This window comes from Gastrolobium bilobum, unplaced genomic scaffold, assembly GCF_033153095.1.
Source record: "Gastrolobium bilobum isolate Gb01-03AN ecotype WA unplaced genomic scaffold, APGP_CSIRO_Gbil_v1 utg22452, whole genome shotgun sequence".
Classification (NCBI taxonomy): Eukaryota; Viridiplantae; Streptophyta; class Magnoliopsida; order Fabales; family Fabaceae; genus Gastrolobium; species Gastrolobium bilobum.
The window spans coordinates 1-21,059 of record NW_026899510.1 but is presented as its reverse complement, the minus strand read 5'-3'; the positions used below and the strand labels follow the sequence as shown (position 1 = coordinate 21,059).

At 41.0% G+C, this 21,059-nt stretch overlaps 1 protein-coding gene across 1 annotated transcript in view; it reads left to right on the top strand.

Moving 5' to 3' along the window:
* LOC133290790 (agamous-like MADS-box protein AGL15) overlaps positions 1-19,437 on the top strand; it is a 32,772-nt gene extending 13,335 nt beyond the window's left edge. The window contains exons 6-8 of the mRNA XM_061488904.1: positions 13,763-13,804; positions 13,893-14,065; positions 19,176-19,437. Of these exons, the coding sequence (XP_061344888.1) occupies positions 13,763-13,804; positions 13,893-14,065; positions 19,176-19,437 (477 nt within the window). The remainder of the gene's footprint in view (positions 1-13,762; positions 13,805-13,892; positions 14,066-19,175) is intronic.
* Positions 19,438-21,059: the final 1,622 nt, after the last annotated feature.

The window sequence follows — 21,059 nt, the reverse complement described above, 5'->3', positions numbered from 1 at the left end:
AGTTCAGTGGTTATTTATTATGTTTCATTTGAAAGTTATGGTGTTGTAATTAAAGTTGTAAATTGTAATATGTCCATTGGAGGTGATGTAAATTGTATTATCGAGACCATATGTAATATTGAACCATATATGTGATGAAAGGACAATAGGCCTATTCTAGGATTTGATTTATGTTTTATGTAAAAGAATGCATGCAATTGGATCTTGTGATTTAAATTAGTTAACTTTGAAAGAGTAAGCAATGATTATGTATTTTGAGAAAATTGAATATAAATTGTGAAGGGTTGTAAGAGCACCAATGCATTGTTGTTTGAGGGCAATTGGATGAGTGGATTTTCCATAATCGTTGAGAGAGTGAGGGTTGTTTGGGGCCCTGTTTGGGGTTGGCTGGCAGATTTGCTTGTCAAACTTCAAACCGCGATAACCGGAGCAAACGAGAACTTTATAACTTGTGTGATATCTTGTTAGAAAGATAATTAAGTCTAGAATAACATACTAAAAGATGAGTAGCGCGCGACATGCGGATTTTCTGCAGTAATTAAAAGACCGAACCATGTTCGGATAGGTAGAAAACGTAAAAGTGAGATTTAGGCTAAGTGGGTTTATGGGAACCCCTTAGTGACTTGAGAGAAGTGTTATATGATATTTAGGTTGTTTAAATAATTATTCTGCAAAGAGTTTTCAGTTACGGTCACAACTTTTATTTATTACGTTTTTTAATTGTTTTAAAGGCTCGCGTAATAAAAAGGAAAAAAGTTTACATGCATTTTTATAAATGAATTGCTGTGATTGTAATTGCGCTTAATATTATAATCAATGTTAACAATACCGGTGTACAACAGGATGTTACATAACCCAGTTCAATCTTTTATGGCTAGGGTGGCAAACTCTAAACGTACTTTAGTAATACCAAATTCAGCGATGGTGCAAGGCAGAACAACAACAACAAGCAGTGCCCATGGTTGCCCCGGGTCTGTTTTCCCTTTGTTGTTTTTTCTTGGGTCGCTTTCGCCAATATTTTCCATATCCCCATGGCATCTACTGATATTCCCAGCTACAAATGGTGCCATTGGGTTAACCTTGGATGATGTCTCAATTAGGTTACGGGTCATGGGCACCCCTACGATGAAGAAGAAGATTTTTCGGGTTGTAGAAGAAATGTTTGTGGCCCTAAGAAATTTTTTGCACAAGACTCGCAAACTGGGCAGAAGACACAGCATGAGAAGAGTAAAGATACATCCTATCTCTTGGTTAGAAATGTTATGGGATACGGAGCGTTGGGACAGAATAGAGACCAGGTGGCAATGGGATTTGGCAGTGACACTTTTTTGACTTCAAGCATTACTTGGTCTGTGTGCTCCAAACAATGGGAACCGGGTGGAAGCTTCTTTAACGTTACCCATCCTTCTTTCACCTTGAGGACAAGGTGAATTTTGAAGGGAGAGTATTGATGGGCTGAGATAATTAGTGATGGGCTTGAGATAATTAGTTAGGTAGTAGGGAGTTATTCTAGAATATTCCCAAATAATAGGATATAAGGAGAGAAGTGTGAGGGAGGCATGTATTCACTCAATTGGAAATTGGGAATTGGGAAAAAGATCTCAGATCTCTTAAAGCCTTGGTATTTGACTTTGAGGGTGAGTTGAGCATTTGCATTGTTAAGTAATTATTGTTAATTGTCCTATTGTTGGAGTCTGTGATTATGATACGTTACTCCACACAGAAAAAGGAAAATAGATGAAGTTACCTTCAAAAGGTGAGTAACAGTGACCTCAGTCTTAAGTATCTCAAAGAAAGTACACGTTCAGCGTTTAGAAAAATGAAGAAAAGGAGCCAAATGACAGTTTTGACCCTCTGCTACAGTGACTTAAAAAAGATAAAAAGGAAAGCGATGGAAATTGCAAGAAAACTAATAAAAAGTCTCTGAACTCTAAAGAGGTTAAGAATCTCTCCCAAGCCCAACCAATTCCAGAATTCCATATGCCTCTCACACTGACACCCTTCCATGCTAAAAGGGACCCACATGGCTGACCTGGCTCTCTACCCTTCAGCAGACCGTTGGAGAGTGGTGAACATTTTCACCACTTAAGTTGTGGGCCAAGACATATGCATTGGCCCAATGCTTTCTATTCTTATCTCTTTTATACACTTTAATGTCTTGGGCCTTATCAATACTCCCCCCTATTAGAACCACCTTGTCTTCAAGGTGAGACTAAGGAAATTAATGATTCAAAGTCACAAAATTCTCCCAAGTATTCTTGAAGTGAGGCAGATTTTTCCATTTGATCATTACTTCTAATTTTCCTTTGTCATTCTTGCAATACTGCAGTACATCTTCTGGCTCTACCATCAATTCTAGCTCTTCTGTTAACATTGGAGGAATGTTTGTACATTTGTCCTGGGTTCTTCAACTTTCTTCAACAAGGACACGTGAAATACGGGGTGCACTTTACATCCTTCCGGCAATAATAATTTGTAGGCAGCTTCACCTATCTTTTCTAACACATTGAATGGGCCATAATACCTTGAACTCAGCTTCTCATTTACTCTGTTTGCAATAGTCTTCATCCTATAAGGTTGAAGCCTCAAATATACTAAATCCCCATCTTGAAAGTTAACATCTGTCCTATGTGTATCAGCCTGAGTCTTCATTTTATTCTGCGCCTGCACTAAATTGTGGTGCAATTAATGTAATACAACATTTCTCTCTTCCAGCATTCTTTCCATCGTATCTACTGTAGATCCATGGCTCCCTATTTTGAAAATTGTAGGTGGATCACATCCATACAAAGCCTTGAAGGGTGTCATACCAGTGGAGTCTTTGTACGTGGTGTTATACCACAATTCTACCTAATGTAACCAATGTATCCATTGTTTCGGCCGAGGGTGACAAAAGCATCGCAGGTATGTTTCTAAGCACCTATTTACCACCTCAGTTTGACTATTAGTCTGAGGGTGATAAACAATACTATACTTTAAAGCGGTCCTTGCACTTTTTGATATAGCAGACCAGAATGAGCTTAAAAAAATAGGATCTCTATCTGACACTATAGTTAATGGAAACCCATGCAACCTTACCACTTCCTTAATGAACGCTTCAGCCACCTCGTTAGCATTATAAGGGTGACTCAAAGGGATGAAATGAGCATACTTAGACAACCGGTCGACTACTACTAAAATTGCATCAACCCCTTTAGCCATTGGCAACCCTCCTATGAAGTCTATAGAAACATCAGTCCATACTTTGTTGTTGGTAAAGGCTGCAACAGCCCCGTAGGAGACAAATTCTGCACTTTTGCTTGCTGACAGTGGTTACATGCAGCCACATAATCTTGTATCCTCTTCTTCATGCCCTCCCAATAAAATAGACTCGCCAACCTTTATATGTGCGGAATGACCCCGAATGGCCTTCTTGAGAAGAATCATGGAATTCATATAGGAGTATAGGAATGAACTTGGATTCTTTAGGCACCATCACTCTGTCTTTAAAATACAATTTTCCATTCCTTAAAGAAAATTCAGCATGTGATAAAGGGTTAATACTTAAATCCTGCACCACCTTCTTTAATTTGAGGTCCTGCTGTACCTCTTCATCTAATTCCTCCAATGCTGGCAGCCCCATTTGAGATATGACCCCTAATTGCATCTGTCTTGATAGTGCATCTGCCACCAAGTTCTCCTTTCCAAGTTGATACTGGATTTCAAAATCAAACCCTAACAATTTAGTGGTCCATTTTTGTTGCTTTTCACTCAAAATTCTTTGTTCAGTAAGGAATTTTAAACTCCTTTGATCAGATTTAACAATAAAATGTCTCCCCATTAAATAATGTCTCCATTTCCGGACTACAAAAACGATTGCATAAACTCTTTCTCATATACTGACTTGGCCTGCGCTTTGGGAGAAAAACCTTGACTTATATATGCAATTGGCTTGTGATCTTGTGTCAAAACAGCCCTGATTCTCTTGCCAGAAGCATCAATGACAACCGTAAATGTTTTGGAAAAATCAGGCAAAGCTAAAACTGGTACTGAACTCATCTTTTCCTTAAGTTCTTGAAATGCTTGATCAGCTTCAGGACCCCATTTGAAGGCATCTTTCTTGAGGAGATCAGTAAGGGGCTTAGCAATTTTCCCATAATTCTGCACAAACTTTCTGTAGTATCCTGTCAAACCAAGAAACCCCCTCAATTCGTTAACATTCTTAGGTATAGGCCACACCACCATTTCCTTTATTTTGTTAGGATCGGCCCTCACCCCATCTGCAGCTATAATGTGTCCTAAATACTCAACCTGTACTTGGCCGAAACTACACTTCTTTTTGTTGGCAGAGAGCTGATTGGTTTTCAGCACTTCAAACACTTGTCTAAGATGCTGCACGTGTTCCTTTTGGGAGGATGAATACACCATAAAAAAAAAATCACTCCCCGTTAAACCCGACTAGCGAGTGTGGGGTGGAGGAAATCCTTGTACGCAGCCTTACTCTTGCATAATTGCAAAGAGACTGTTTCTTGGAAATACCAGCACAAATTTGCGAAGGAAAGGCCTCAAGATTTCATTCATCAATGCTTGGAATGTAGAGGGAGCATTGGTGAGGCCAAAAGGCATCACCAAATACTCATAGTGACCCTCATGTGTTCGAAAAGCCGTCTTTGGTATGCTCTCCTCTTTCATTCTTGTTTGATGATATCCTGACTTAAAGTCCAACTTAGAGAATATAGTGGTTCCATCAAGCTCATCTATCAACTCATCTACCATTGGCATTGGAAACTTGTCAGGTACAATTGTCTTGTTTAAAGCCCTATAGTCTGCACATACCCTCCAATTCCCATCCTTCTTTTTAACCAGAATTATAGGACTTGAATACGGACTAACACTACGTCTAATAAACCCATTATTCAACAACTCAGTCACTAATTTTTCTTATTTAAGTTTTTTGATAATGGGGATGTCTGTACAGCCTAATATTAGGTACTTGGCTCCCTGGTTTAAGTGTGATTAAGTGATCGCAGTCCCTCTTAGGTGGAAGTCCCTTAGGCTCTTGGAATACTTCTTCAAACTCTAGCAATAGTTGCTGAAGTTCTGGCCACAAATACCGGTTCGGTTCAGCTTGCTTGTGGACAATATCAGCAAAATAGCCTTGTTGAATAGCGTTCACCATTGACTGCAATGAGGATACTGAACACGATAGGGAAGGTTTCCCCTTAATGGTCACTTCTTTGCCAGCCACATCGAATCTAAGAGTTCTTTCTTTAAAGTTTGCCTTAACTTCCCCTAGTCCAGACAACTAATCCACCCCCAACACTATGTTAGTCCCTCCCAATTCAAAAAGGTAGAGATCTTGCTGAATTTGAACACCTTGTACTTCCATAATCACTGCTGGGCAGACCCCTCTACAAGCCACTTTATGTCCATCTCCAACTTCCACCAAGAATTTTGGAGTTTCATCCACCTTTAGTTTCAAGGTCTTAGTCAAATCCTTCCTTACAAAGCTATTGGATGCTCCACAGTCAATCAGAATTATTACTTTATTCCATTAACCCAACCCCATACTTTCATGGTTTGGTTTGAAGTGAGCCCTATTAAACTTTGTAGTGAGAGTTGCAAAGCAAATTTTTCATCCTCCGTGATTTGCTCCTGATCCAATTCCTTCTCAGCCACTTCCCCTTTTTCCTCCTCATCTTCTTCCATGATAAATAAATTCAGTTGTTTCCCTTTACATTTATGCTCCGGGTTACATTTTTCTTCACATTTAAAACACAATCCTTTCATTGACCGTTCATGCCACTCAGCTTGAGACAACCTTTTGCTATTGCTCCCTTGATTGTCACTTACTCGATTGTTCCCCCAATTGGAGTTACTTGGATCTCCATAATTTCGCCCCTTATTTACAGATTTCGAAGTAGTAACAGTATCTCCCCTTGTTTGAGAGTTGTGGGAAATTTTCGAATCACTCTCTTTTTTCTCTAAATTACGGAGTCCTGTACGTGAACCCATGCTTCCTTTGTTGTTCCCATAAATCCCCACGCCCTCTTCCTGCCATGCCTTATTTCTTTTTTCAATTTTCAAAGATAATTTTATCATGTTTGAGAGTCGAATCATTGGCGACATCAACAACTCTTCTCAAATGCTAGCCTTGACTCCGTTTAACCAAGCCCCCTTCAATACATCATCATCTTTGTAGCGGAGCATTCCCACCACTCTCTCAAACTCACTTCTGAACTCACTAACAGAACCGGTTTGATGTAAAGAATATAGAGGGCCATACGGATTATCCAGCATTTCAGGTTGGAAGCGGCATAATAATTCTGTTGTAAATAATAGTATTTGTTTATTTATTTTCATTCTAGAATCTTCTTTGGGCTTAGCACATTAGGTTATTTAGTCTCTTTAAATAGAGAGCAATTGTACAGTTGTAATATACAATTTTATCAATAAGATTATCTCTTTTTTCAACTTGGTATCAGAGCTCTCGATTCTGAGGGCTCTGCTTCCGCAAATCACCGCCTTTAAAAACCAAACCCTATTTGCCTCTCGCCGCCACAAAGCCGCCGCCGGAAAAGATTTTCCGGGGACCTTTTGGACCGTGAGGAAAGTATACCGATCGCACAAGTAATATAATAGTAAGTAAAGTTCGTCTCCACAGGGATTGTGATCGTATATCAATTAATATTCCTTTCAAGAATGGAAGAATGCAAAAGGGTTTGTTTGTGACAAATAATGTCGATTTGAGAAAAATTAAAAGTAAAGACTTGTTTTTGTATTTTTATATTGAAGAATAAAAATAAGAATAAGAATGAATTGATTTGTAAAAATGAGAAAAGCATTGTAGCTAGAACACACTCACCATATGATCCCCACTTCTTACTCTGGATTGATTTACAATATTCAATTATATAATTACTCAGATAAATTATTATCTAGAATTAATTAGTTAAATCCCAATCTCTTGACAATTTAACCCTTTAACCTCAATTGGAATCTTAATCCCTTAGTAACCCCTCATTAAAATTAAGCAATGAACTCAATAATTTAAGCATCTGCAATTAAATATACATCTATTCTTAGCGTACATGGTAATTGTTATGTTACCCCCTTTCAAGATGAAAACCCCAATATTCCTATCTAGGGTTCTAACTCTCAAACTATCATCAACTATTGGATTGATCAAGTCTAATAAAGAAGATATAAGATACGCACAAGGTAAAGATAAAGATAATTATATAAACGAAAAACCATAAATCAATCCATCGTAACAAGGGTTCACATAGGGTTCGTGACCCTAACTACAATAAAAAATAAACTAGCCAAACATAATCATGGCTAAAAATCCAATATTCATAAAAACATAAAGTAAAAGAGAAGAAGAAGAAGAAGAAGAACAAGAATTTCTCTCCGGAGCTCTCCTTCTGACGCACGACGGTCTCCTTAGGTCCAGAATACCTAATTCTGTGCTGAGCCTCCTTTTTATAATCTTCTTTTTCATCTTCCAAAATTACCCTATTGAAAAGCACGGGTTGTGATTTTCGCAATCTGGCGCTCTTAGCGTCAGATCCACGCCAAGAGCATGGATGCCTCTGAATGCTGACGCCACTAGCGTGGGTTCCACGCTTTCAGCGTGGGAGCAAGAATGGTTTCACGCCATCAGCGTGAGTTCCACGCTATGAGCGTGGAAGTCTCTGATTCTTCACGCCATTAGCGTGACATCCACGCTATGAGCGTGGATCTTCATTTTGGCAAATCTCCATTTGGCTCCAGTTTTGTCTTCTTTTCCTACAAAATTAGAAAGAAATCAGTTGCACAATCTTTGATTGAGATTTATCAAATTAATAGTAATTCTAGCCCTTTTTCTCCAAGATTAATCAAGATTTCTTTCTCATTTTGGCTAAAAATCATATATATGCTAGAGGCATATCAAGGACCCCTGTTTTACTCCGTTTTTTTCAGATCTATCATTCTATAGAGGTTTCTTTTTCATGAGACGACTGGAACAGCTCAAAAAAAAAACACTAATCACAGTACTGTTCACGTGCACTGTCCACGCGGTACTGTTCACGCAAAAAAAAAAAATACTTTTCCTGCTTGGTTTTGTCTCCTCTTTCCAGATCTGTGTTTTTTTCTTCGGTCAGACATCATTTGGATTCGCGTTGGTGTGATTCTCACCTTAATATTATGGCTGGTTCAAATGGTGCATCTTCATAATTTATGTCTATTCGCCGAGATGAGTTGGAGCAGATTCGTACTATGCTTGATTTTCTAAGTAAGCCATCTAATACTAGTGCTTTGGCCATGACTGGTATGAGCTCCACTACTCACTCTTTTCTTTCTTCTTGTACTGATTTTAAATATTCTTGGATTATTGATTCTGGTGCTACTAATCATATGGCTTGTTGTGCTGACTCCTTTCATTCTTATAACCCAACTATTGGCACCCATACAATAGCTGTAGCTGATGGCTCACACATATCAGTTGCGGGTTCTAGTAACTTACATCTCCAAAATGTTCTTTATGTTCCCAAACTCTCCACTAATCTTCTTTCTATCCATAAAATTACCAAAGATTTGAATTGCACTGTAACTTTCTTCCCTACTCATTGCGTTTTTCAGGATCTCGCCACGGGGAAGACGATTGAGGGTGCTAAAGAGCAAGGTGGGCTATACTATCTGGTGCCAGAATCTTCTGCAAAGTATGCTAAAGATCACACCTTGTTGACTCAGTCTCAGTCTACTGCCGACTCTTTGATTTGGCTCCATCATAAACGCTTGGGGCATCCTCCATTTCGTTTGCTTAAGTCTTTATTTCCATCATTATTTTTGTCTAAGTCTGTTGAGTGTTTTCATTGTGATGTTTGTGAGTTTGCTAAACACCATCGTGTCTCTTTTCCTTCTAGTACCATTAAAAGTGTTGAGCCTTTTGATCTTGTTCATTCTGATGTTTGGGGTCCTTCTAAAGTTCCTCATGCTTCTGGTAACAAATGATTTGTTTCTTTCATTGATGATTGCACTTGTGTAACCTGGGTTTATTTAATGCATGAAAAAATTGAGGTACCACAGTTATTCTTCCGATTTTATAAAATGATTGAGACCCAATTTGGAAAAAGAATTAAAAGACTAAGGTCTAACAATAGTACCGAATATGTCAATCAGTGTCTTTCCAAATTCATCCAATATCAGAGCATGATTTATGAATTTACTTGTGTGGACACCCCTCAACAAAATGGAGTTTCTGAGAGAAAGAATCGTCATCTTCTTGAAGTTGCTCGTGCCTTACTTTTTCAGAATCATGTACCCAAATGCTACTGGGGAGATGCCATTCTTACTGCAGCTTTCTTAATCAACCGCTTGCCCTCTCGGTTCCTTGACAATGTTAGTCTTATTCACTCAATGACTTCATTCTTTCCCTCTGTTCCCTCTATGCAGAGTCTTCAGCCACGAGTGTTTGGGTGTGTTGTCTTTGTCCACGTTCATAAACATCTTCGCAGTAAGTTAGATCCTAGGGCTCTCAAATGTATCTTCCTTGGTTATGCCTCTGATAAGAAAGGCTACAAGTGTTATCATCCTGCTAGTCGGAAATTCTTTGTCTCAATGGATGTCACATTTCATGAATCTGAGTCCTTTTTCCCAAGTCCTCATCTTCAGGGGAAAAGCAGTTCTTCAGTAGATTCATCACCTTCTATCTCTGAGTCTGGACCTTCCATGCCTTCTCCTACACCTCTTCCTCCTGTTTCTGATTCTTTTGTGTCTAACCCATCTGATACACCGAAAATACGGAGGGTTGTGACATCTGAATTGGTGTATCACAGGAGAAAGCAGCCCACATTACTTCACCAGCAACCTCAATCGTCTGAACCACTGGTAAGTCCTGAATCTCTTGTTTCTAATTCTAATATTATTACTTCTCCTGTTTCTGAACCTAATATTGCTGCATCTAATGATTTGCCTGTTGCTTCTGATAGCTTACCCAGTATCTCTGATGACTTACATATTGCCCTAAGAAAAGGGAAAAGATCTTGTACCCAACACTCTATCTCTCATTTTGTCTCGTCTACTAACCTTTCTGTGCAGTTTAAAAGCTTTATATCAGCACTAGATTCTATCTCAATTCCAAAATCAGTACATGAAGCATTAAAAGATGAGAATTGGGCTCGAGCCATGCAAGATGAGATGAATGCTTTAAAGAAAAATAAAACATGAGAGGTTGTTGATAGACCTGATAGAAAGAAAGCAGTAGGGTGCAGATGAGTTTATGCCTTGAAATATAATTCCGATGGTACTCTTGAGAGATATAAGGCTCGGTTAGTTGCCAAGGGTTACACTCAGACCTATGGCATTGATTATGAAGAAACTTTTTCCCCAGTTGCAAAGATGAATACTGTGAGAGTTGTGTTGTCCTTTGCTGCCCATTACAACTGGGATATGAATCAATTTGATGTGAAGAATGCTTTCCTTAATGGTGAGTTAGAAGAAGAAGTCTACATGGAAATCCCACCTGGCTTTGGCTCTATGGATGGAGGAAATAAAGTTTGCAGGTTAAAAAAGGCCTTGTATGGATTGAAACAGTCTCCTCGTGCCTGGTTTGGGAGATTTACTAAGGTTATGCTGGCCTTAGGATATAAACAGAGTCAAGGAGATCACACATTATTCTTCATGCACTCCCAAAATGGGAAGCTAACTGTACTCCTTGTATATGTTGATGATATTATTATAATAGGTGATGATATTGCTGAGAAACATTTTCTACAAGCACGGCTAGCCTCTGAGTTTGAAATTAAAGATCTTGGGAGATTGAAATATTTCCTAGGGATAGAGGTAGCTCATTCAAAGGAAGGAATTTTTATCAGCCAGAGAAAATATGTCCTTGATCTTCTTAAAGAAGCGGGAAAACTTGGGTGTAAACCCTCTAGTACTCCTATTGAGCAGAATCACAAGATAGGTTATGAAGAGGAGAGTCCTCCAGTTGATAAAGGACAATATCAACGGTTAGTTGGGAGACTGATATATTTGGCTCATACTAGACCAGATATTGCTTATGCTGTCAGTATTGTAAGTCAGTTCATGCATAATCCAAAAGAAAAACGCATGCAGGCAATGGAGAGAATTCTTCAATATCTTAAAGGCACTCCTGGTAAAGGACTGTTGTTCCGGCATAATGGCAATCTCTCTTTAGAAGTTTATACCGATCCTGATTATGCTGGATCCGTAACTGATCGTCGATCTACCACTGGTTATTGTATGTTTCTTTGTGGTAACCTAGTGACATGGAGGAGTAAGAAGCAGGACGTGGTTGCTAGATCGAGTGCTGAGGCTGAATTTCGAGCTATGGCTCAAGGCGTTTGTGAATTATTGTGGATGAGAATTATACTTGGTGATCTTAAAATAAGATGTGAAGGACCTATGAAGTTGTTTTGTGATAATAAGTCCGCCATTTGTATAGCTCATAATCCAGTTCAACATGATGGAACTAAGCACATTGAGGTCGACCGCCATTTTATCAAAGAGAAGCTTGATAGTGGGTTGATCATCACTCCATACATCCCTTCTGGACGTCAATTAGCTAATATTCTAAAAAAGAACTTCCCTGAGAAAGGTTTCAAGAGCTTACTAGCAAGCTGGGAATGATAAATATCTATTCCTCAGCTTGAGGGGGAGTGTTGTAAATAATAGTATTTGTTTATTTATTTTCATTCTAGAATCTTCTTTGGGCTTAGCCCATTAGGTTATTTAGTCTCTTTAAATAGAGAACAATTGTACAGATGTGATATACAATTTTATCAATAAGAATATCTCTTTTTTCAGCTAATTCTCTACGAAATTGGTTCCAAGTGGCTTTGGGGGACTCAATCTCCCACCATTGGTACCAGCTTAGAGCTTCTCCTTCCAAAGCCACAAGGATCGCCGATAACTTTTCCTCTTCGAGTACACCATTGACAACGAAATAACGTTCTACCTTGCAGATCCATTTATATGCTTCCCCGCCAGCAAATACTGGCAGCGTTAGACGTCTGATCCCTTCCAATCGATTCAAGCGTCCTCCCGTGGGTGTGGGTATCTCATTTCGTCCACCAGTCTCTTCAGATCCGCGGCTTGCATGTCGCAATCTCCTTCCTCTCGACCTGCTCCAATCAGCCATAGTTGTCATATGTTGAGTCATCGCCTCTAGACGACGGAGGATCTCCGTTTGCTGCTCTTCGTTCCGGCACAACCTTTCCTCAACGACTTCCAGCCTATGCTCCATCTCGCGTGTGAAAACCATCCACAGAACTCCTTGATCGGAGCTCTGATCCCACTTGATATGTTACTCCACACAGAAAAAAGGAAAATAGATGAAGTTACTCCAAAAGGTGAGTAACAGTGACCTCAGTCTCAAGTATCTCAAAGAAAGTACACGTTCAGCGTTTAGAAAAATGAAGAAAAGGAGCCAAATGACAGTTTTGACCCTCTGCTACAGTGACTTAAAAAAGATAAAAAGGAAAGCGATGGAAATTGCAAGAAAACTGATAAAAAGTCTTTGAACTTTAGAGAGGTTCAGAATCTCTCCCAGGACTAACCAATTCCAGAATTCCAGATGCCTCTTACATTGACACCCTTCCATGCTAAAAGAGACCCACATGACTGACCTGGCTCTCTACCCTTCAACGGACCGTTGGAGAGTGGTGAATATTTTCACCACTTAAGTTATGGGCCAGGACATTTGCATTGGCCCAATGCTTTCTATTCTAATCTCTTTTATACACTTTAATGTCTTGGGCCTTATCAGATTAGCACAAGAGTCAGTGTCTCTGTTTCATTTTCTGCCATTGTTATGCACTGTTATTGTATTTCTGCTAGTAGGATTGTAAGGAGCTAGTCTCCAATTTCTTTTGTCAATACAAAATGTCTTTGCATTCAGAGTTAGTTGCTGTTGTATTTTTGGGGTTCTATCAGTTGTTAACCCTTGAAAGGGAATCCCTTAATTGTAATTTTCTAGTCTTGCTATATGCAAAGATAACATGTAGTTTCTCAATATGGGACTTTGTGTGGGTAAATCATTTCGTTACTGGTCTACTGGGTTCATTTCTCAATCAGTCACAGGTCTTAGACGCAACACCAAAGAATGAAAATTGGTAAGTTGCATGACTGATTGATGATGTGGTGTAATTGTGTATATTTAATTATTGAATGGCAGTGATCTATGCATAGTTAATCAGCTATCCTTTTTTTTAATAGCTTAGTGTTTGGTTTATCGTTTTCTGAAATATGCAGATCAGTAAGTTAATAAGAAATATAGAATTTCATATTTGATATTTATGAACTGCTCCAGAGCAGCAAGTTAGACCTTTCACATTCATTTGTCCAACATGGTCCTCATATTAGAGGCTGAAGAACTTGATGTTAGTGTTTAGAGGCCTTTAAATTTAAATCTCTTGCCAGTTATATTTTTGCGCTGCTGCCGTTTGCATTTTAATTCCATGTCATTTATTTTTGAGCACTGTGGTCAGTTGCTTTTTTAGGTTCCAGGCAATGAGGCCTTAACATTTATATTTTTCTCAATTTCCTTTCTAGTACTGTTGCCTGTTGCATTTGTCATCCAAATTTTCTGTCATTAAATTTTGGGCTCTGTGGCCCACTGCATTATAATTCTCGTCAATTCATGGATAAGTTTGAAATTTGCGTCAATATGAGGATTAAATATGACATCGGAATATACAAATTACTCTGAAAAAGTAAGGGAAAAGGAAGATGTATCTTTAAGTTGTAGTAACTTTTTTGGTTTGATTTTTTACAGGAACAAAGGGCTATGTTGGAGAATGAAACTTTGCGAAGACAGGCAAACATTATTCAGTTATTCTTAATGCAATGTTGACTTTTCAGAATTTCTTATCTTTGAATGATTCTCTGTCTGCATCATGTTATAGATTCTGGAGCTTCGTTGCCTGTTTCCGCTAACAGAACATGTGGTCCCATCTTATCTTCAATGTAACCATATGGAAAGAAAAAATACTTTTGTAAATACTAGTGCGACATGTCCCAGCTTGGCCAGTAACTCTGGAAATGAGAAAGGAGGTTCAGACACAACATTGCATTTGGGGTACTATGTTTTTCAATTACAAAACTTCAAAATAAATTGCATAAGATCTTGATAGGCTATATTTTTCTGTGTGAAACTGAAAACTTAATACTTTTCTTGATTTTTGTACTCATAGTGGTACATAAATGTCTCCCATGGAGGGTGAAGTATGTTGATATAGGGGTGTCCATAGTAGTCATGGTAGAGACCAAGGCACTAGTGGAGCTTCCCATGTACGTGCTCAAGGGGGGACTGTGTGTGTATGACAGCATATGAGAGGAGTGGGGAAGAAGAAGATCCCCTCTCCATGTGTGAGAGGGGTATTTAGAGAGGAGAGTCCTCTCTTCAGGGGGGCTTGAGCTGGTCAGCCCATGAACTGTCTCATCAAGCTGCCCACTGTCAGTGTACAGGGGCAGCAGTGCAGGATGGGGAATGTCCCAGTGGTGAGCCTCTATGGCTTCTCATGGGTGCCCTCTAGAAGGATCTAGAATGTGGGCTTTGACAAATTGGGCCCATCTGGTGGGCCTAGTAAATAACATCCGGAACAAGAGCCCCCCAACTTGGTAGCTTGAAGGAGTCAAGGTGCCAAGATATATGGCAGCTTAGGCCGGATACCCGTAGTGTGTAGTGTTCTAAGAAGGATATAATGTAACCGATCGATAATACGTCGGCCTTCATGAGTTGTTTATTTGTTGTCGTCGAGTATGAATTGTCTGACTGGCGATGCTTAAGTGCTTCAAGAGAGTCTTCTATTTGTGGCTTGCAATTGTGTTGAATTTTGTTGTCTTCAAAGATGCGCCTTGTTATCGATGAAGGTCTTCAAATGTTGTTGAAGTAGTAATAATTTAATTGTAAGAATAAGCTGGCGAGCTCATATTGATTCAAATAACCTGAAGATGTTGACAACTGGAATAAGAATGTCTTGATGATCTAATAAAATAAAGTCGACAGGATTGCAGATCCGAACTTCGTGAGTTAAATAAAGTAGTAGATGAGATCTTCTGAAGAGGATGATGTGTTCCAAAATAGAGAGTGATGATTCTCATGATAAATAAATATACTCCCTTCTTTAGAAATTAAACTTGCTGGTGACAAATAATGTCGTAGATAAAAGCTTCTGGAGAGAATAATGCGTTCCAAGAGAGAAAGAGGTTGGTAGTCTTCATAAATGATAAATGTGTATATTCCTTTCTTTAAGAACAAAGCTCGGCGATATGAATGTATAATAAGTAATGCCAGTGACTTGGGTCTTTGATGTCCGGTTGCTCAAATATGTTGCTCCATGATCATGTTTAATAACTGAAATAAAGATGTCTTGACCGTCTGATAATAATGAAATAATGTGGTAGATGAAAGCTTCCGAGGAGGATAATTGCTCCAAGAGAGATGTGATGAAGATCCTGACGATAAATATATATGCTCCTTTCTTAAGAAATAAAACTCGCTGATGACAAATAATGTAGCGGATGAAAGCTTCTCGAGAAGAGAATGTGTTCCAAAAGAGAAAGAGACTGGGATTCTTCATAGATGATAAATATGTATGTTCCTTTCTTTGTCAACAAAGCACGGCGATACGAACGTATAGTAAATAATTCCCAGTGACTTGGGTCTTTGATGTCCGGTTGCTCCAATTTAAATCCTGCAACAACTAGTATAGTAGTGTATGAATGACGATAAAAATGTGCCTAGGTGGGGCGTTGGCCAGACGCCGACCAACTAGGACTTTTGCCGAGGGGTAGCACATGTCGGACTTTGTTTACCGGGGGTGAGAACCATCCCGGCCTTCATAATTAATTACCGGGGGTGAGAACCGTCCCGGCCTTCATATAGAGATACGTTTTTGTCCCGGGCTGCCGGTCTTCATTATATACTGGGGGTGAGAACCATCCCAGCCTTCATTATGTTTAAGCAACTCATATGAAATTTATAAAGATGCGATAGAGAGAAACATGTATATGCTAGTGAAGAGATGTTGTTGCCTGGTGTTGAAAATAAAACCTAAGCATGTGAATGTCATTGGGCGCCTGGCATGCAAGTATTGGTTGGACAACTTTTAGTATGTTGATGAATATTGTTGACCTTCCTGTTAGGAGGACGGAAGGGCTGGCTTCCTCACAAAATAACTGACCCGTCGGTGAATATAAAAAATTTGGATCTGTCGGATGTGTATTTGCCTGGACCTTGCTTTACGTGAATTCTTCTAAAAAGTCATGGTTTTTATAGCCTCCATACTATCTTTGCTTTGATTCCACATTGATGCTTCCATTTACTTTGATCAGTATGCGTTCCACGTTGGGGAAGTGGTAGGTCCACGAGATATTTGATTGCACTTGTAGGATTGCTTTTGTCTTTGCACGGATTTCAAGATTTGACATTCATGTGGTTGTAGGCACAAGTCTGTGCGTTGATGTAGCCCATGAGCTGATGTGATATCTTTGCACGTACTCCGAGATTATCAATTAGATGGGTTCACTAAGCTTGATTGCTTTAGACTTGTAGCTATTGTTGATATGATGATAAGCTTGTTGCACTTGCATGTGGAGCCCGCCAGGAAATAATTGCAGGGAAGCCTTGCATGTGGTAGCGGGCGAGCGTGAGGTGGGTTCCATAGGAGGCTTTGGGCGACCGATTGAAGGAGATGCATGGTCAGCTGGAAGAGAGTGATGGGCGGTCGATTATGAAGTTCAGATCTAATTCCGAGGCGGTGGTGTTGAGTGGTGGCGAGTGACCAACTACGCTCTTGGCGAGGGTAGATTTTTGATTTGGAAGTAGTTTCCTGATTGAAGATGAACGCCAAAGAGTGTTGTGAACGCCCAGCAAGACACGTGAACGCCCAGGAGTGTGGTGAACGCCCAGCAAGACACGTGAACGCCAAAGGATATATGAACGCCAGTGAGTATGAGAACGCCAAAGGATATGTGAACGCCAGAGGGTAAGTGAACGCCCAACTTCCTGTCGGCATGAAGCTAGCATGTATCTCTCTCTGACTAGCGCGACTCAAGGATGTTCTGAACGGACAGCATATGCTAAAATGATGCGACTCATGACTGCAAGTGGAGTAGAAGGAGATTTCTGGTTGGTTTTTCTTTTGGGCGATGGCTTTCGATTGCTGAACTTCAGGCGTCTTGAAGATCAGGTCTGGTTCCATGGCGATGGTCTAGATAGTTTGGCGAACGGTAGTGGTGCTGTAATCTAAAACACGGTCAGTACGGCGTTCTGAAATGGAAACCGACTGTCAGTGGCGTTCGATGACCACAACACTATTAAGTCGCCCTAGGTAACAAATCGGTTGGGAGACCAGTGTGTGGTCGGCGAGAAGAGGAGCACGCCAAATTAAAGGCTTTGACGATTACTTTTTGCGCTGTCAGGTTCTCGTCACCTCACCGGCTCAAGCAGGTGGCCATTTCCTGATCGGTGAGCGCTACAAATCTGGAGCTGTTCGGTTGGGGCTTCGAGGATGATGGTTGGTGACAAGGGTGAGGCCAAGGGCAGCCGTTGTGTTGGGCGATCGGAATAAGAGAAAGCGGCAGGGGTGCTGACCGGTGACGGTAGGCGGTGGACTGCCGATGAGAGAACATTGTTCTGGGAGGTTTGGTGACTGGCTGGGTAGCTTGGCTGTCGCTTTGAGCGTGGGTTGTGTAGGTGTCCCGCACATTGCACAATTGGCTTGTTTGCGTGTCCGTGTAACTCCATGATCAGAATTGGCTTTAGGACTCTATTGAGCGAGCACCTCCTTGGCGACTGGAATGACTTGAGGGCGCGATCGGCAAGTATGTTTGGTTCTGTGAGCCCACTATGTACCCTTTGAGGGTAATGTTGTTATATGGATGGTACCTCTAGCTGAGGTAATGACCAGGCTAGAAGGTATTATTCCAAGAACAAGCAAGCAGATATCAATGGTAGACAAATAGTAAGGGTATGACTTAAGAGTAAATGGGCATAAATACAGTACATAAAAGATGATCTTCCTGCTGTGCCCATGAGGGCTATTTATAAGGAAAATGGTGTGGGTTGGTGAGGTGGGGGTCAGCCCTCCTTGGGATGTGTTCCCATGATGGCAGTGTTAGGCGCGGTTGGCGCTGCCACGATGGCAGCGCTGCACCCACTGCATCAGGCGATGTCAGCACTGAGCAAAGGGGCAGATTCCATTGCAGTGCTTATGGCGTCTGCCTTTAGCGGTTAATGTCCCAAAGTGGGACGTTTTGGTGTATCTTTTGGACGTGCTGCAGTCTTGGAGATCGTGAGGGTCCACGTCAGCCCTAAGGGCTGACTCAGAAGAAGGCTGAGGATTGGGCCTGAGTAACTGGGCCGCTCCAGTGCTTGGAGAATCCGGAACAGGAGCCCCCCAGCTTGACAGCAACCGTAGGATGGTGCCAAGTTAAATGCTTTGGGCGTTACCTTTAGGGCGATCACCTTGATTGATATCGAAAGAGTGACAGTTTGTCTCTAGCTCCTCCCAGGGTATTTTGGGTTTTTGTTCTTCTGGAATTTCTGGCGTTTTACTTGGGCGTCCTTCGAGAGGGAATCTACTACAAAGCCCCCTATCGCCGTGGCGCCAGGAGCCCCCCCAGCCTGGTGACGAGCATAGGCTGGTGCCGAGGCAGGTAGGATTTGGCGACGACTTGTTTGGCGATGTGAAATATTTGAGCATGGGCGATTCCTTTTGGTGATTGTTGTAACAAGGTCATTGATGACGATGATTGGTGGGTGACACCCTGTGAAAAGGCTGCCGCTTCTGGCACTTTAGGAGGCTTTTCAGTTTTCGAGGAGTCGTAATGATGAGTTTTCCCATCATTACTGTTTTATTGCAGGCATCCAAGCGTCACAGGGTTCGGCGCATTAATGCGACGCGACTGGTGACCTGTCCTTTGAAGTGACCACTTTGCCCCCTTTTCTCAACCGCCCGTTGCACGATGGCTGTGTCATCGTACGGTTAAGTGAGGAGGACTTACACGTGTCTGTGCGAGACCTTTCTCTTCCTCTTTCTGTATAAAAGGGGGAGACCCTTTGTTGGGGTTCTTCCTTACGCGAAACCTACCCTGTTGCGCTTTTTGCTCAAAGCCTTTGTTTCCTATCCTCAGTTCAGTGTGATAGTGCCGGTCTTCTTTCTCTCCTTTTCTGCAATTCTCAGGTATAGTCCTTCTTCTCTTGTCGTTTCTATTCTTGTTTCTGGTTGTCTTATACTCCTTTTTTCTGCTGTATCGATGGTTGGGTTTACAGAACCTATCCCTGGTCTCGTACTTCCTGAACCGGAAGTAGAAATTAAGGAAGAGGAGTTTGATGAAGCCTTTGAGGCACTGGGGGATAGTGCAGTGGGGCCAACAATGCGAGAGTATCTGGCTAATGTTGTTAATGTACCGTTTGGTTCTATGAGCCCACTATGTACCCTTTGAGGGTAATGTTGTTATATGGATGGTACCTCTAGCTGAGGTAATGACCAGGCTAGAAGGTATTATTCCAAGAACAAGCAAGCAGATATCAATGGTAGACAAATAGTAAGGGTATGACTTAAGAGTAAATGGGCATAAATACAGTACATAAAAGATGATCTTCCTGCTGTGCCCATGAGGGCTATTTATAAGGAAAATGGTGTGGGTTGGTGAGGTGGGGGTCAGCCCTCCTTGGGATGTGTTCCCATGATGGCAGTGTTAGGCGCGGTTGGCGCTGCCACGATGGCAGCGCTGCACCCACTGCATCAGGCGATGTCAGCACTGAGCAAAGGGGCAGATTCCTTCGCAGTGCTTATAGCGATTGCCTTTAGCGGTTAATAGATCGGCAAGTATGACTTGAGGGCGCGATCGGGCGAGCACCTCCCACAGACGGCGCCAATGTACTCATAGTGGTACATAAATGTCTCCCATGGAGGGTGAAGTATGTTGATATAGGGGTGTCCATAGTAGTCATGGTAGAGACCAAGGCACTAGTGGAGCTTCCCATGTATGTGCTCAAGGGGCGAGTGTGTGTGTATGACAACCTATGAGAGGAGTGGGGAAGAAGAAGATCCCCTCTCCATGTGTGAGAGGGGTATTTAGAGAGGAGAGTCCTCTCTTCATGGGGGCTTGAGCTGGTCAGCCCATGAGCTGTCTCATCAAGCTGCCCATTGTCAGTGTACAGGGGCAGCAGTGCAGGATGGGGAATGCCCCAGTGGTGAGCCTCTATGGCTTCTCATGGGTGCCCTCTAGAAGGATCTAGAATGTGGGCTTTGACAGATTGGGCCCATCTGGTGGGCCTAGTAAATAGCATCCGGAACAATTTTCATGGATAAAATACCTTCACTATTTGGGGAGATATATAAAACCAAGTATGAGTGGGAAATTGCATAAGAGTGTTGAAATTAAATTCAAGTATAAGTGGGAAGTCTCACATTGGCTATAAATAACTCAAGTGAGAATCATATGTTAAAGATATATAAAACTATTAATGTAGTCTCATCCACTAGCTTAAGCTTTTGGGTTGAGTTGGTTCTTTACATGGTATCAAAGCTTCAGTGGCCATAAGGTCACGAGTTCGATCCTCACCGCTCCCACTTTCGAGTGGAATTAAAATAATAACAAGGTAAACCAAAAAATTGGACTTGTGCAATATCCACACTTAAAGCGGAAAGGGCTCTTGCGTGAAGATGTGTGTTATAGAATAATATAAACCATTAAAAAAGCTCTCACCCAACACCCTAAGATTTTGGGTTGAATTGGTTCTTTACATCATATAATTGGAAAAGACCCATAGACCCGCTGCCTTAATGCTTTATGTTAAGATGTGATATTAGCTCATTTATTGTGATTTGTCATTTGGCACATTAATGGACGTATGGGCTCCCTGTATCATTACAACATAGAGACATTTTCTAGCCAGACTTAATCAGTACTATAATTATGGTTTCCATTTTTAGCTTGTATTAACTCATTTGCCTTGCATGAAATCTGCATAGGATTATGTTCAGCAATAATCATATTTTTGCTTGTATTCCACAATTTTTCTTGCATTGGTTCTTCCTTTCTTAAACCTGTTTCCCACT